Here is an 18097-nt window from a genome sequence, read left to right on the forward strand (position 1 = left end):
CTGTCCAAGTTGGTTTCTTTCAATATACAGTACAGACCAAAAGTTTGGACACACCTTCTCATTCAAAGAGTTTTCTTTATTTTCATGACTATGAAAATTGTAGATTCACACTGAAGGCTTCAAAACTATGAATGAACACATGTGGAATTATACATAACAAAAAAGTGTGAAACAATTGAAAATATATTTCATATTCTAGGTTCTTCAAAGTAGCCACCTTTTGCTTTGATTACTGCTTTGCACACTCTTGGCATTCTTTTGATGAGCTTCAAGAGGTAGTCACCTGGCGCAGCACCCCATCACTCTCCTTCTTGGTCAAATACCCCTTACACAGCCTGGAAGATGCTGTGGTAGCCATGCTGGTTCAGTATGCCTTTAATTTTGAATAAATCCCCAACAGTGTCACCAGCAAAGCACCCCCACACCATCACACCTCCTCCTCCATGCTTCACGGTGGGAACCAGGCATGTAGAGTCCATCCGTTCACCTTTTCTGCGTCGCACAAAGACACGGGGGTTGGAACCAAAGATCTCAAGTTTGGACTCATCAGACCAAAGCACAGATTTCCACTGGTCTAATGTCCATTCCTTGTGTTCTTTATCCCAAACAAGTCTCTTCTGCTTGTTGCCTTTCTTTAGCAGTGGTTTCCTAGCAGATATTCTACCATGAAGGCCTGATTCACACAGTCTCCTCTTACCAGTTCTAGAGATGTGTCTGCTGCAAAAGGTGGCTACTTTGAAGAACCTAGAATATGAAATATATTTTCAGTTGTTTCACACTTTTTTGTTATGTATAATTCCACATGTGTTAATTCATAGTTTTGATGCCTTCAGTGTGAATCTACAATTTTCATAGTCATAAAAATAAAGAAAACTCTTTGAATGAGAAGGTGTGTCCAAACTTTTGGTCTGTACTGTATATATATATATATATATGTATATATATATATATATTTGTGAATAAACATATATATACATATTCATAACAATACTACAGTCTAGTCTCTCACATCTCTTTACAGAAATACATTATAGACATAGAATGTCCTAAAATGAAAACTGAAAAAAGGTCACAATAAGTAACCATTCAAATATATGTAGAGTGTGGGCTAATCAGGATCCTGGATCCAGAGAAACAAGCATACCTGATTGTGAAACCCATCCACACCATTTTTTATCGTCCTCTTTTATCAAAGACCTGCAGTTTTTTTGCAAAGATCACAAGTAAGTTTGAATAATCTTTCAAAGTTGGAAGATTGTCCTGTTTTTTCCAAGCCCAAAGGGAAGGAGAAGAGGATCCCTTCCAACTGTAAAGTATTCATAGTAAAGTTTTGGCATGTTTAGAAATGGGTTAATCAACAAAGAAACCAAATAGGCAATGTATGGGATGTGAGATATTGGGAAGTCCCAAGGCTGAAAAGGTAAAGTCATTGACCCTAAACCAGAAAATGACTTGCATATTGAAAGGTTCAAAAACAATAGTCAGCATGTCCAGATATGTTTCCAGGTATTTGGAGTGCAAAGGATTTATCAGCTGAATTTAACCAAAACTGGTATTCTAGTATTGTGGCGAATTACTGCTGCCCTCTTTAACAAACATAGACAGGTATACTTATTTGGAATTACAGTAATTACAAGGATAGATTATTTAATCCTGGAAACATAAGTAAAACAAATCAAATTATCCTGAAAAAAGCCAAAGAGCTCATGTCCCCTTAGCCTATGACAATATATCTTCATTTGTGGATGTGGCTTCAGTTTACACCTGCTCAGAGTCCAAGGTTGACCTGGTTAACCTGGTTTTACTCCTGAAGCTTGCTGGAACACTTTCCTCCATGAAAGCTTTTTCAAGCACTGACCGGAAAGATTTGCGTAATCTTGTTTTGAAATCTCGCCCCATAAGCACATAGAGAACAGGGTTGATGCAGCTGTTAATGAAGGCCAAACTGGTGGTAAGAGGTATTCCAATGCGTATCACATTATTCAGATGCTCATTGCCAGGATACATTGCAGACAACTCCACAAAGGAGAAGACATGGTAAGGAAACCAGCAGATGAAAAATGAAATTATAACAGCTAAAATAATTTTAAATGGCTTGCTAGATGTCTTCATGCGATTTCTTTGGATGCGGAACATAATTATTACATAACACAAGATAATTAGAGAGAACGGAATGATGAAAGCAAAGATGAGTCGTAATATGATCATGCCCTTGTATATTGACTTGACAACATCAGGATCTTCGTGAAAGTTGCTAAAGCAGGTAATAGCATTGTTAAAAGTGGTCTCTCTGGTATCTCTGAATATAAAATATGGTAAACTGAAAAGGAATGCTAGAATCCAAACTGCCAGGGCTGCAAAGGAGGCCACTCTAGGAGTTCGGTGATTCTGGCACCAAACAGGGAACATTACTGATGTACAACGATCAATGCTGATCATGGCGAGCAGGAAGATGCTGGCATATAGATTGATGGATATAATAGCTGTGTTAAGCATGCACATGAATTTCCCAAAAGGCCAGTGAAAATCAAGGACGCTATGGACAATGCTGAAAAGCAAGAAGAATGTGAAGATAAAGTCAGCTATGGCTAAATTAAGGAACCACACAACATTGACTGTCCGTTTCATCTTAAAGGCGGTAAAATAGATGACCAGACCATTTCCAGTTGTCCCCAGAAGAAAGGCCACAGAATAGATCACTATTGAAATGTAATGGAACATATCTGCCATTTTTGTATTGTCCTCATATTCATCATATCCGTCAGTTGAGTAAGTATCTTCCAGCTTGTCCAGCGGAGTTGCTGTGAAGGGCACATATGTCATTGAGATATTGAGATATACCTTAGAATTTTCCATTGTCCCAAAGCAAAACAAAGTAAAAAAAAACCTGTGAGAATAAAAAAAAAATGTTTTATGAAAAAAAAAAAAAAAAAAAAGGTAATGTTTTCCGCAACAAAGACTTGTTTTCCTTACTTAAAGTGGAGGTTCACTCTAAAAACAAATTTTTAACATTAGAGCCAGCATACTAAGTACATTTACTTTTGGCAGGTCATTTTTTTTTTCTCTGTACATACCTTTATATTCTGATTTTGTCCAGGGCTTCCGCGTTCTGATGACTCCGGGACTGGGCGTTCCTATCCCAGCCTCAGGGTTCCGATGACTGCGGGACTGGGCGTTCCTATCCTTCGGTTCGATGATTGACGGCTTGTGAAACAGGTCCCCTGTCGCACAACGCGCGTCACCAGATTCCCGGAGATAGCCGAGCTCCGAGTCGGCACTATACGGCGCCTGCACCCGCCGTGTAGAGCTGACTGCGCAGGCGCCGTATAGTGCCGACTCGCAGCTCGGCTATTTCCGGAAATCTGTTGACACGCGTTGTGCGACAGGGGACCTGTTTCACAAGCCGTCAATCATCGAACCGAAGGATTGGAACGCCCAGTCCCGCAGTCATCGGAACCCGGAAGCCCTGGACAAAATCAGGATATAAAGGTATGTACAGAGAAAAAAAAAATGACCTCCCGAAAATAAATGTCCTTAGTATCATTAGTATGCTAGATCTAATTTTAATTTTTTTTTTTTTGGGTGAACCCCCACTTTAAAACGTAACTTTAGGCAGACATAAAAGACCCCAACAAATGTAGCTAATTATTACAGTGGATTCAAAGAAAAAAAGACCCACGTATTTATCTAATTCGGTGGTCACGTGACCTGTTGGGTTCTCAGTCTTCTTTCTTTCAGACTGGAGAGTGAGAGGGTCCTCCTTTGGGTGCTTCCTATTAGCTGTCCAGTGGCTTACAGACTTCAGAAGACGACAGTCTTCAGTAATGATGTCACAAGTTAGGGCAGCAACATATCCATTTGATTAAAGTCAGATCATATCAGGGCTTTCTATCATATAGACATGTGCAGAATTTTTTTTTACATACATTTATTTAGTTAAGTTCGTTTAAATGGTATTCGGAATTGTTTGTCTCGTTTATTTAAATTTGAATCTATTAATTTTTCTAATTCCATTTCAATTTAAATCTAATTCCATTTGAATTGCATTCCAAACTAATTTGATTCTAAATCAAATTTATTCTATTCAAAATTCGAGTTTTGGAAGATGGTTATATTCTTTCATTTGATTCTATTGTTTTTTCTATTATATTCTATTCTTTTCTGTTCTATTCAAATGTATTCTATTCAAAATTCTAATTTATTCTATTTGAAATTCGAATTTCGGAAAAAGGTTGTATATTTATATTATTTATATTCTATTATTTTCTGTTGTTTATTCTAATATTTTCTTTTCTATTTTCTATTCTATTATTTTATATTCTATTATTTTATATTCTATTATTTTATATTCTATTATTTTATATTCTATTATTTTATATTGTATTCAAATTTCACTTTATTCTATCCAAAATTCAAATTTCAGAAGATGGTAATATAGGGCCAGATTCACAGCAGAGATACGACAGAGTATCTCAGATACTCCTTCGTATCTCTCAGAGTATCTATGCGACTGATTCATAGAATCAGTTACGCATAGATAGCCCTTAGATCCGACAGGTGTAATTGTTTTACACTGTCGGATCTTAGGATGCAATACCACGGCCGCCGCTGGGGGGAGTTTGCGTCGTAAACCAGCGTCGGGTATGCAAATTAGTAGTTACGTTGATCCACGACGGTTTTTCGAGTTCGCTACGTCACTGCTAGTCTAGTTGCCCGTCGCAAAGTTAGTCGTCGTTTTAGCTGCCCTAACTTTACACAGCCCACGTATGTGCTGTATAAAGTATGGCCGTCATTCCCGTGTCGAAATTTAAACATTTTTTTTTCTTGCGTAAGACGTCCGGGAATACGAAAGTATGCTACGCACGTCGCCGTTTGAAAAAATGACGTCACTTCGCGCAAAGCACGGCGGGCATTTCAAAACGGAGCATGCGCAGTAGGTCCAGCGCGGGAGCGCCCCTAATTTAAATGGCACACGCCCCTTTGAATTATGTGGGCTTACGCCGGAGGCCGCCGGCGTAAGTTTTCACGCAAGTGCTTGGTGAATCAGGCACTTGCGATGAAAACTTGCGGCGGTGTAACGTATCTACGATACGTTACGCCGCCGCACTTCTACGTGAATCTGGCCCATTCTTTCTATTTTATTCTCATATATTCTATGTTTTATTATGTTCTATTCTATTCATTTATTTACTACTTAATTTTATATTGTTCTTCTAATTTCTTTTTGTTCTGTTTTACTCTCTTCTTTTGTTTTCTATTCTATCCCTTTTTTTTCTATTTCTTATTAATTTTTTTTCTATTCTTTTATTTTCTATTCTGTTCTGTTTTACTCTTTTATATTACCGGTATATTCTTTTATTTTCTATTATATTCCATTATATTCTTCTCTATTCTATCCCTTTATTTTCTATTTAATTTTTTTCTCTTTGGAAATTCGAACTTGATTAGAAAACGTTTCCAATTTGATTCGAAAAAGTTTCTAATTTGATTCGAAAACGATTCCAATTTGAATTTCGTTTTAAATTTTAATTTGTTATTTCGGATTTGTTTTTAATTTGTAACTATTGTATTTTGGAAATTCAGATACATCCGGATTTCATAATAACAAAGAATGTGTTTCAATTAGGAACGAAACAAACTTCACATGTCTACCATCACAAGCATTAAACTAAACATGTCTGGATCATATACAGCAGGGATATGCAATTAGCGGACCTCCAGCTGAAGCATAGCAAGACTCAGACAGCCAAAAGCATGACACCCAGATACAGAAGCATGATGGGACTTGTAGTTTTGCAACAGCTGGAGGTCCGCTAATTGCATATCCCTGATATACAGGGTCAATTCTGTATATCTGTAAGTACTTGTGGCTGTAAAGGGTCTTTTTAAAAATAACAAACATCTCTATACCTACCTGCTCTGTGCAATGGAATTTCACAGAGTGGCCCTGAACTTCTCCCTTTCAGGTGCCCCCACAGGTGACCGCTTCTCATGGAGGCACTTGTGCGTGCTCGCTCCCAAGCCCTCCTGCTGCGTCCATTGACACAGCGGGTCTCGGCTCCGCCCCTGCTTCCTTGTTACTGGCTTTGATTGACAGCGCTGAGAGCCAATGGCTCCAATGTCCCAACAAAGCCAGTGGGACATGGAAGTGAGGGGAGAGAAGAGCTGCAGATATTCAGCCGTAGCCGGGGAAACCACCACACCCAGATAGCAAAAACTACTTGATATAGTAATCTGCTCTGCTCCTACAGGTAACTTCTCCCTCAATGGATCTATAGGCATTAATATTGATTTGGACCAGTTTATATTAAACCCAGAGAAGCTTCCAAATTCTCCTATTATCCCCATTGCTGTTCGCAGCGACGCTGCCGTATCACCTAAATATATAGATATATCATCTGCATATAAGGAAATGTTTTCCTCCCTCTGGCCCCTGCAAAACCCGACCACCTCCGATGTATTTCTAAGCAGTATGGCCAACGGCTCAACTGCCAGGGCGAACAGCAATTTTTAGCGGGACTGCGACATTGCGGCGACCAGATCGGACACTTTTGACACTTTTTTGGGACCAGTGACATTTATATGGCGATCAGAGATAAAAATATCCACATATTACTGTATAAATTACACTGGCAGGGAAGGGGGTTAACACTAGGGGGCAATTAAGGGGTTCAGTGTGCCCTAGGGAGGTGTTTCTAGCTGTGGTGGGATGGGACTGACTGGGAGTAGAGAGAAATTGCTGTTCCTGATCACTAGGAGCAGAAATCTCTCTCTCTACTCCACTATTAGAATGGGGATCTACTTTGTTTACACTGACAGATCCTCGTTCTGGCATCGGCTCCGACGACGCGCCGTGCGTGCCTGCTATGGCTATTGCATGGAGCGTCATACCAGTATGGCGATTCCCGCATTAGGACCGCCCTGCCACAGTATAACTGTGGCGGCTGGTTGGCAAGTGGTTAAACAGTACTCCACAGCCTATTCCTAAATATTACACAAAAGGAAGAGTATGTAATGATTTTGAAGCAAGTAAAAAGCACTTAAAAAGGAAACCAGCATTTTTTTTATAAATGTTTTTAAAGATATATTGTGTTAATGGGAACATGTAACAAATATAAACTAGGTGTTATTCTAACTTGGCTGCAAAAGTGAAAGTACACTTTAAAGTTGATAAACTGACCTAAGGAATAATATGCAAGCCCTCCAGGTTATCCTCTGCTGTCTTTTACTTCCATATCTGTGCACATAGTCTTAACAGTTCCAACTAAAAAAACATAATATTTCCTCTGCACACAGCACATATGATTTTTCAATGTAAGTGTTGCTTGCGAGACTACCATTTCCTGATAAGCAAAACAATTTGCAACTCTTACCTACAACCATGGTAGAAATAAACCCTGGACTAAGGGGTAGTAAAGATGGATCATAGAGCCAAGAAGAAGAAGGGACTCCAGTGAAGAAGTCAAATTGTGATGATGGGATTGCACAACAGCATTTTGGCATTCTGCCTGTGGGAGATAGGGTGACCACGTGTCCCGGATTGCCCGGGACAGTCCCGCATTTTGCAGGTCTGTCCCGGGCACATTCATTCCAGGACAATACAGTGTCCCGGAATGAAACTGACACAGTCACCCCCCCGGGCCAATCTGATGCCCCCAAAGAAGGCAGCCACATCACCGCTTTACACACTGAAGTACTTGTCCTAGCCGGGAATGCCTGGAGGAGCACAATCCCACCTCCTGCTTGTGATTGGAGAAATCATAAATCCCGCCTCTTGTGTCCAATCACTGTGCTGTGATTCGTTACAGCACAAGCTGATTTTTGGGAAGGGAGGGTGTCCCTGAATGGTAGTTTGGAAATGTGGTCACCCTAGTGGGAGAAGGCACCCAGTTGAAAGAATGGAACAGTGAGGGAATCGCAGAACCACAACCTGTAGTACAGAGGTAGCAGCAGAAGTGACCACATTGAAGATGCGGAATACTGAGGATGTAGGATCACAGTCTGCAGTACAGAACAAATGGGGGAAAGGACCACGGTCGAGGGGTGTGACAGTGAGAAAGAGAAGGTGAAGCAAGCCTTATGCCGCATACACATGATCGGAAATTCCGACAACAAAACCGTGGATTTTTTTTCCCGACTAAATTTTGTCTCACACAAATGTTGTCTGAAATTCCGACCATCAAGAACGCAGTGATGTACAACACGTACGCCGAGCCGAGAAAAATTATGTTCAATAGGCAGTGCGGCTCTTCTGCTTGATTCCGAGGGAGAAGAGGGAGAAGACAGGGGAGAGAGGAGAACAGGCACAGTGAGAAGACAGCGGCGGCATAAGTCATCAGCTCTGAGAGGAGAAGAACCAGAGGATGAAGACATCCCCCTGAGCGAGAAGAAGTTGGAAGAGACACTGGAGCCGCCTAAAAAAATTACTTTAAAAATCTGTGTACTGTTTTCATTCTTGACACTTTTTTGGGGGTGAATGGGTAGGGGTACAATGTACCCCATACTCATTCACATAGAGAAGGGGGCCGGGATCTAGGGGCCCCTTTGTTAAAGGGGACTTCCAGATTACTATAAGCCTCCTGCCCACAGACCCCAACAACCAATGGCCAGGGTTGTCGGGAAGAGGCCTTGTCCCTGTCAACATAGGGACAAGATGCTTTGGGGTGGGGGACATAGGGCTCCCCTGCCCCAATGCACCCACCCCCATCTTGAACCCCACACTGTTTTATTTTTATTTTGGCGTGGGGTTTCTCTTCAAGATCCTCAGCGCACAAATCGTACTGCAATTTGGGTCATCTGATCTAACTTCTGGTGCAACTTCTATTCAAATCAATGGGCTCTCATAGGTAACCAGTGATTTTGAATAGAGGCAGAGAAACGCAGCTAAAAGCTAGTGTGGCTAAACGTGCGTTAACACCAATACAAAAAGCTATTAAAAGCACATTTTTACAGCTGCTTTTTCCTGGCGTTAGTAGTCGCGATACAGCTCGTTTTTTTGAATGCCCTGTGCGCATGGGGGCGTTAGACAGGGGGAGAAGTAGCGTCAGCCTGCATCACACTGCCAGAGTGGCAAAGGGACTACAATTGAGGAGTGTAGCAGTGATTAGGGATGAGCTTCGTATGTTCGATCGTTCGTCGAAATACGAACAAAACGGGTTGTTCGCGCCAAAAGTTAGGTTTCACAGACCATAATTCACTGCGGCATCGCTGGCTGATGATTGGCCAAGCATGCACTATGACCCGCATGCTTGGCCAATCACAGCTTGCAAAAAACAGAGAGCCATAATTGGCCAAAGCCAGGTTTAGTACACACCCCACACTATAAAAGGCCGCCTGCAGGTCGGCCTTGTGTAGTGTGTTGCGGTGGTTGAGAGGACAGAGAGAGTGTCATTTTTTTGCAGGTAGATAGAGCAGGCAGTCAGGCAGGCTAGTCAGTTAATGTTACAGTGTGTAGAGGATATATATACATCCCAGGTGTTGTACATATATTTATACACTGTATAGTTTAGCTAGATCAGTTCTTCCTAATTTACTGGCAGGCAGGTGTTTGTGCTAGCTGCAGTATTCTTACGTGGTTTATTGCCTGTGTCCTCTGTAGTTTGCACCTAAAGCTACTTGGTGTGTACTGGCCGTGTGCTCTGTAGTTTGCACCTAAAGATTCAGGAACAGTGATTTTAATGATGCTTAAATGAAAAAAAAAAAATATGAAAAATTCCTTTAAATATTGTACCTGCTGGGTGTCTATAGTATGCCTGTGAAAACGTCTTTGAGAACCCAGGTCTTGCCCGAGGGAACATGTATCAATGGAAAAAAAGTCCTGAAAAAAACAACCGTTTTTAAAACTTTTTTTCCATTGATACATGTTCCCTGGGGCAAGACCCAGGTTCTCAAAGACGTTTTACGACAATAACTTGCATATTAGGCTTTAAAATTAGCACTTTTGAATTCGAACGTTCGAGTCCCATAGACGTCAATGGGGTTCTAAATGTTCACGCGAACGTTCGGTCCGTTCGAAGGTTCTGGTGCGAACCGAACGGGGGGGGGGGGTGTTCAGCTCACCCCTAGCAGTGATGATAAGAGGTGATTTACAGTATGCAGAGAGGATGGGAAGACATAGTTCACATCAAAGGCCACAGTGGAGGAGTAGAACAGTAAGAAAGAAAGGACACATTCCACATCCATATCAAATGCCACAGTGGAGGAGTGGAACAGTAAGATAGGAAGGACACATTTCACATCCATATAAAGGGCCCCAGTGGAGAAATGGAATAGTAAGGAAAGAAGGACAGGAAGAGGAGGAGGGAGCCACATTGGAGGAGTGTAACAGTAAGGATAAGAGGACACAGTCCACATCACATGGGACAGGGAGAGGGAGCCACATTGGAGGAGTGTAACAGTAAAGAAGGTAAAAGAGAAGGGTTTGGGACTTTAAATGAGATGCGTTTAAATGCAAACAGTAGTATAAATAATGTATACTACTGTTTGCATTTAAATGCATCTCATTTAAATTTCCAAACCCTTCTCTTTTTCCATTACCAGGGATGGAGGCATGTGTTTTGCATATGCCTCATTCAAAGTCCCAATCCATGTTCTATTCATATAATCAGGGATGGAGATGCGTTTTTGATACCTTTATGCGTTTTTTCCAGTGCTCTTTACTACTATACCAATCCTAGATGGAGGCGGTGACACACACCCCTAGTCACCTGCCCTCCATCTACTCATTAGTATTTGTATGCCTCCATTGAGGAAACTATAAAAGTTTAGTTAGGACTACAGGAATGCAGAGAGCCTTGGCGAGGCCTGTAGCTTAACCATATATTTGCAAATGTGTGCAACCAATCCTCTGCTTTTAACATACAAAGTTAGACAGTTGAATTTGGCCTGCTGTTTGGTTGGTAAGTTTGAGCCTGGTTATTACGCATACAACTTTATTTATTTATACTACTGTTTACATTTAAACACATCTCATTCAAAGTCCCAAACCCTTCTCTTTTTCCATTACCAGGGATGGAGGCATGTGTTTTTCATACGCCTCATTCAAAGTCCCAATCCATGTTCTATTCAGTAAAGAAGGTACGACACATCACAGAGAAGGGGAGAAGGAGCACAGTCCTTGTCACAGAGAAGGCATTAGAAGGACCCACAGTGGAGTTGTGGAACAATAAGGATGGGAAGACTCAGACATCACAGAAAAGGGGGGAGAAGGAGACGCAGTGGAGAAGTGGAACAGTAAAGATGGGAGGGCATAGCAGAAGCTGGGGACAGAATGAGGAGAAGGAGAAGAGGGTAGTAAAACCATAAGGAAAATAGCAGAGAAAATGGTGCATGTCCTCCAAGGGTATAAAACTAGCTGCATGCATATTCATGTGTATATTATACAGGACAGGATTATTATACCCATTTAAAACAGAAAAGTAGCTGTAAGGCTCATAGATATGAATCATAAGTTACTTACTTGGCTTTGGTACAGAGTTGCTTCTTCCAGATAAGAAATCTAAAAATAATATCTTATGCTGTTTTTGAGTAAAATATATGCCTGATAAGGGAGGACACTTCTTGGTAAGAAATAAAGGGAAGGAAGTTTACAGAAGTAACGCATTCAGCATTAAAGGGCTTAGTTCTTCCTGATTGGTGTACCAATGAAAAAAGCCTCCACTACCCAACCCAACATTCTCCTGGCTGTGCAGAGCTATAGGTACCTGTTAAAGGCCCCGTACACACGATAGAATCCATCCGCAGATAAATCCCAGCAAATGGGTTTCTGCGGATAGATCCTATGGTGTGTACACGCCAGCGGATCTGTTTCCGCGGAGAAATCTCCTCTGGGATGGATTCCAGCAGATCGGATATTTGCTGACATGCACAACAAATCCATCTGCTGGAATCCATCCCAACGGATGGATCCGCTCGTCTGTACAGACTCACCGGATCCATCCGTCCAAAGGGATTCCCCGCACGCGTAGTAATGATTTGACGCATGCGTGGAATTCCTTATATGACAGTGTCGCGCCGTCACCGCGTCATAATCGCGGCGACGGCGCGACACGTCATCGCCAGAGGATTTCCGCGCGGATTTCAATGCGATGGTGTGTACACTCCATCGCATAGAAATCTGCGGAAATCTTTGAGAGGATTTATCCGTGGAAACGGTCCGCTGGACCGTATCCGCGGATAAATTCTCTCGTGTGTATGGGGCCTTAGAGTTAAATGCCTTCACATACAGTAATTCTATCTCCAGTTTCCATCCCTTTCACTTTGAGGGATCATGAAAAGAGAATTGTGAGAAGAGGAATTTACATTTTCCAGATTATGCTGTAAAGAAAACTGTTCCCAATCATTTCCGTTTGACAATGTCCCTTGTATGCTACTTACGTCCTGACTATACTACACCTGTTAGCAGCCTATGATGTCCATACATGTATTGATTTGTGATCAGTCTAATGCCCTGTACACACGGTCGGAATATCCGATGAAAAAATTCCGTCTGACTTTTTTCATCGGAAATTCGATCGTGTTTACAAGGATTAAGTATGAACAAACAAACTAAAATATCGAACTCTGCAACACAAAATTAATTGTTCTGCAATTTCAAATCAACTTAAATTTGTATCTGTCAGTAATACTTTTAAATGTATCCGTATTATGTTTGATATTTGTATGATCAATTATAAGCTCTCTATAAGATTCCGCCATGGCTAATCAACTTTCCAGAGTCTACATCAATCAAGAGCTCACCAAATCAATCAAAAAGAGGCCCTTTGGTTTTTGATTTTTATTCAACTTCATAAGTTTAGCCACACTGAAGGATTGATTGATTGATTGGTCATATCGATATGTGTGTGGCCACTATTAAAGATAATGGTATACATTTTACTTTTATGTGTTAGCAGCCAACTGCACCTACCTGTTGCCATCATGCAACCTGCCTGGACACATAGGGCCAGATTCACGTACCTGGGCGCATCTTTGTGCAGGCGTAGCGTATCCTATTTACGCTATACCGCCGCAACTTAGACAGGCAAGTGCAGTATTCACAAAGCACTTGCTCCTTAAGTAGCGGCGGCGTAGTGTAAATTGGCCGGCGCAAGCCCACGTAATTCAAAGTAGGCTGGTAAGGGGCGTGTTGTATGGAAATTAATCGTGACCCCACGTAAATGACGCGCCTAACGAACGGCGCATGCTCAGTATCACGTTGAATTTTCTCCCTAAGTTACGCCGGCTCAATGCTTAGTCGACGTGAACGTAACCTACGCCCATCCCCATTCACGTACGACTTACGCAAACAACGTAAAATACGACGCTGTTCCGACGTTTCCGACGTCCATACCTTAACATGACTTACCCCTGCTTTATGAGGGGTAAAGTTACGCCGGTCGTACGCCTTACGGAAACAGCGTATTTTAATACGCCGGGCGCAAGTACGTTCGTGAATCGGTGTATCTAGCTCATTTGCATGTTCGACGCGGAAATATACGGAAGCGCCCCTAGCGGCCAGTGTAAATATGCACCTAAGATACGACGGCGTAAGAGACTTACGTCAGTCGTATCTTAGACAAATTCTGACGTATCTGATTCTTTGAATCAGGCGCCGAGATACGACGCCTCACATTCGGACTTACGATGGCGTATCTGGAGATACGCCGTCGTAAATCCTTTCTGAATCTGGCCCATTTATTTTTGTGTAGTGTTCTAATTTTTACTGTAGTGTTGTACTTTTTATGCTCATACCGTGTAACTATTGGCAACATCAAAAATTACTAACCTGTCACAAGTGTTAAAGCAGGGTTCCGGCATAATTTTTTATTTATTTTTTTGCAAGCTAAAATTAATCACATTAAATAGTCCCTAAAACATATTAATAGCTCCCCCAATCATTTCAGAAATCATTGCAAACACTTGTCTTATATCCTCCAGCTCATGTTGTGGCCGTATCCATCATATGTGTGGGCATGTGAAGCCCAGTTCCTTTTTTTCCTGGTTTTCAGGGAGAGGTGCATGCTGGGTGATTTTTAGGCACAGTAATGCCCAGAGACTCCTGGGAAATGAGTGTCATCATTACCCAGGAGACAATGGGGTCTTAGGATAGGCAGTTGAACCACCTAGGACCAGGAACTAGGCAGATTATGAAATCTGCCTAGTAACAGCCAGATAGAAGTGAGTAAAAATATTTGTATTACCTGTTAATCCCACCAGTGTATCCATTATTTTCCTATTTCTTGTAATAGCGTGACAACTCTGTGCATTCTCCAGTGAAATCGATCGCAGTAGTGTTGTCACCTTGTGGCCTGACTTTCAAGCTGAAGCTCTAAGTTTTCTCATGAACCTGGAGAAAGTTCTGACTTCCTTTGTAGCAAAATCAAACTCTGGGCTCATCACCCCCGTCCTGTCCTTCACTGCTCCCCCCATCCTCCCCTGGAACCCTGCATTCACAGTATGTCTCTGGCCTGTTGGGTTAAATGACTATAGGCACCATTCAACCTAGAAGACACATCTAGAACAGTAGATCTAAGATTGGAATGGGATTACTGTAGGAGACAGCACTGGAGAGGGGGTGAGTATTGCAGCAAGAACTGCTGTTTTATTTAAGTCAATGGTTGCGGCTCCCTTTAAAAAATATTGTCCAGAGTTGAGTTATAATCTATTATTAATAGTAGGAAGCAGTAGTGTATTTAGGTTTTATGCTGCCTAAGGCCTGACTAAACTCGTGCACCCCTAATTTAAATATGACACACCCCTTCCTGTCAAGACCACACCCATTTATGTTTAACACCTGCCCTGAAATTTTCGAGTGGGCACACTATTTCTTAGTGGCGGGAGGCGGGAGGGGGGAGGGGGCATTCGATTCTCTTATTTTGCATAGATTGTCTCTCACTTCCTGTTTGGCTATGGGGCTGGAAGTGAAGGATCTGCAATGGGACAGGGATGGTAAAAAATAAACCGACAGGGCTATAACCTTCCCTTACTTTATCCAAAATGGAAAAAAAAGTGTTGCCTATAGCCTACTTTAAGCACACATTTCTGATAATTTAATGGTGAGAACTAAGAAGATATAACCATAATAATGGTGCAGCAGAAAACATATAGCACAGTGAGGAAGGTTTGTGGTCCAGCATGATAGGACAGTCAAAATTAGAAGCAGCTTGTGTTACACTGAGCAAGCCGGTGGGGACTCTTTCTGTGCTTCCCCCCTGCAAAGTGCTGCCCTAAGCCTGGGCCTTGTTGGCCTAGGCCAGGATACAGCGTTGGTAGAAAGTCAGCAGATTACCTCTTTCTCTTGACAGGTTTTCTTTATTTCCAAGTAGTCATTCCTAAGGCCGAAGTAAATCCATCAAATTAAAGGTTTCCCAAAACAGTTACATTCCAGGCATTAATGATAACTGTCGCTGTTGCTTGTGCTCTCAACCAAACTGTCAAGTCATCAAATGACTGGCGTCATCACTGATCACATGTGCAGCACCATGGCAGTTGCGGATTAAACAGTGGCAAGGATGGCAGCTTCAATAGTTATAAAGCATGGTAGGGTTTAGTTCCGCTTTACCTGTGATGCACTATGGATTTTTTTTATAGCACTCAAGCAAGGATCTAAGCAGTAGGAAAGCATGTTCAGTGCCAGTAAAAAGGTTAAGCAGTATGCTGTAGCTCCCACGTGTCCTGCATTTAGAGGGACTGTCCCTCTTTAGGAGTCAAGTAGGTCATTCTGTCCCCATTTCCTTCTCAGCTATCCTTCTTTTTGGTCTGATTCAGGGCTTTTTTTTCAAGGGGAACTTGGTGGAGCTCAGTTCCACCACCTCTGGCTCAGACCCTTTGGTGCCTGCTCACCACAATCACTTGTAAACACAGAAGTCTGGTTTCTGTGTTTACAAGTGACAGCTTTGCACTCTGTATGTAATGCAATCCTGGTATTTAATGCCCCTTTAAGACCCTTCTACTGTTTTCATGAAATTTGACTGACCACACCCACTATTTGATGTGATTTGGGGTGTGTGTGTAGAGGGAGGGTGTTTGTTGGGCCGTTGTTAAGTTCCAGCACCAATAGTTTGAGAAAAAAAGCCCTGGTCTGATTTATAGACTTCTATACAAAAATGAACAATTTAACTGCCAAAAATTCTTTATTACATGAAACCTTCCATCCCACCTAAAATTATTGTATTTTTTTTTTAAGTTAGTATAAAGTAAAGTAAGTGATGGCACTGGTTGGTTTAACTAGTCATTTTGGGCATTTTAGCTTTGGACAACATGGAAGAGGGAAGTTCTTTGGCCACGTGTTTTGTGTTAAATGGTGTCCCTCTTTCTCATCCCGAAAAGTTGGGAGGTATGAAGTACCATCACCTCTATAAATGTGGAATAAAAAAGAGATTGGCATAGAGTGGCACACAACCAGAATAAGGGTTTCTATCAATGGGTAAACACAATTTGCTTTCAAGACTAGCAGTTTACATTGGAGATCAGTTTAAGATGCTTCTGAGATCATTTACAATTCATTGACAGGTGCATTTGACTTACCGTTAAAGGGGTGGTTCCCCTAAAAATAAACTTTTGACATTGCATTTAGCAAATAAATTACAATTAGAATCGGCTTGTTTTATTTAAAAAATACCTCCGTACGTATCGTTTCCTATATTCGGTCCCACCGCCACTTCCGGGTACGATGCAGGCGGTGGGCGTTCCTAATTGATGGACAGGCATCCGACCGACGCATCCATCGCGTCACGAGATGCCGGAAAAAGCCGAACGTCGGTGCGCATGCGCCGTATAGAGCCGCACCGACGTTCGGCTTTTTTCGGCATCTCGTGACGCGATGGATGCGTCGGTCGGATGCCTGTCCATCAATTAGGAACGCCCACCGCCTGCATCGTACCCGGAAGTGGCGGTGGGACCGAATATAGGAAACGATACGTACGGAGGTATTTTTTAAATAAAACAAGCCGATTCTAATTGTAATTAATTTGCTAAATGCGATGTCAAAAGTTTATTTTTAGGGGAACCACCCCTTTAACCTCCTTCTGACTTCCTTCTAAGCTGAATGGTTTAACAAATCATTTTTTACATATTAGCTCTTCATGGACCAGGTAAGTGGAAGCATGGAAGCTGCAAGTTCTTTGGCAACATACTGTTTATTAAATGATGTCCTTCTTTCTCATCTTCGAAATTTTAGAGGCATGAAGTACTGTCACATCTATAGCATGTGGAATATTCTGATTGCAATTGACCACCTTCAAAGAGGCACCAACCTACTTCAAGAAGCTTTTGAATTCCACATGAATTGTATGGTGTGATCTCAGCCTTTCATCCTTCCGAGGTCGGTAAAATGAGTACCATTGAGTTGGGTAATAATGACAACCATTATCAGCGCTTAGACACATCGGCAACGGTGTAATTGGCGCTATATAAGTGTAAGCATTATTATTATTATTATTATTATTATTATTATTATTATTATGTAAATGAGTCTAGGATAAATTCTAAGGGTCTTGTTGCTTGTGCTAATTGACCCTGTAATTGTGTGAAGGAGTTCTGTGTTGATATGTATGATAATGTGTATTGTAGTCTAGGAGACAGCAAGACTAGGACCTGAAAGGTCATGTCTATGAGTCACCTATGCAGTCTAAAGGATTCGTTAATGAGCTCATGTTAATTAGGTTCCTGGTCACAGGTGTATTGCTGGAGTGGTATAAGCAGGTTGTAGGAACCTCCTCTTTTTCTGTATATGAGTCTGTATTCCTCAATAAAAATTGTGATTCCTGCTTGAACCTCATACAGAGCCTCGTCTCGTATTTGGGGGAGAATGAGTCGTATGGGTTTCTTGTTCGCCTGATTGGAGTGTTGGTAGCTGCCTTAGAGTTCGGGAATGGAATGTCCTAAACGACTTTAACCCCTCTCATACTTGGGGTGTTACATATGGGTAGAGAAGCAAGTTCCCACCTGAACAACAGGCCTCGTTTGTGCACTGGTGCGCAGTCATGTTGAAACAGGAAGGGACCATCCGAAAAACTGTTCCCACAAAGTTAGAAGCATGAAATTGTCTAAAATGTCCTCTTTAGTGTCGGCCATTACAGCAAACAGGAGGTCCTTGTGACAGTATCCAAGGTGAAAA

The 18097-nt window shown here is 41.8% G+C and overlaps 1 protein-coding gene across 1 annotated transcript; it reads right to left on the minus strand.

The window, feature by feature from the left end:
- Positions 1–998: 998 nt before the first annotated feature.
- Positions 999–2881, minus strand: LOC120916032 (chemokine-like receptor 1). Its single transcript, XM_040326881.1, has one exon. It carries the CDS (start codon positions 2854–2856, stop codon positions 1759–1761), a length of 1098 nt encoding a protein of 365 aa, XP_040182815.1. The 5' UTR covers positions 2857–2881; the 3' UTR covers positions 999–1758.
- Positions 2882–18097: the final 15216 nt, after the last annotated feature.

Source organism: Rana temporaria, chromosome 10, assembly GCF_905171775.1.
Source record: "Rana temporaria chromosome 10, aRanTem1.1, whole genome shotgun sequence".
In the NCBI taxonomy this organism is placed as follows: domain Eukaryota; kingdom Metazoa; phylum Chordata; class Amphibia; order Anura; family Ranidae; genus Rana; species Rana temporaria.

Bases quoted from the DNA above. Each gene is read 5' to 3' on its own strand.
- LOC120916032 (XM_040326881.1), bottom strand. From the start codon at position 2,856: ATGGAAAATTCTAAGGTATATCTCAATATCTCAATGACATATGTGCCC.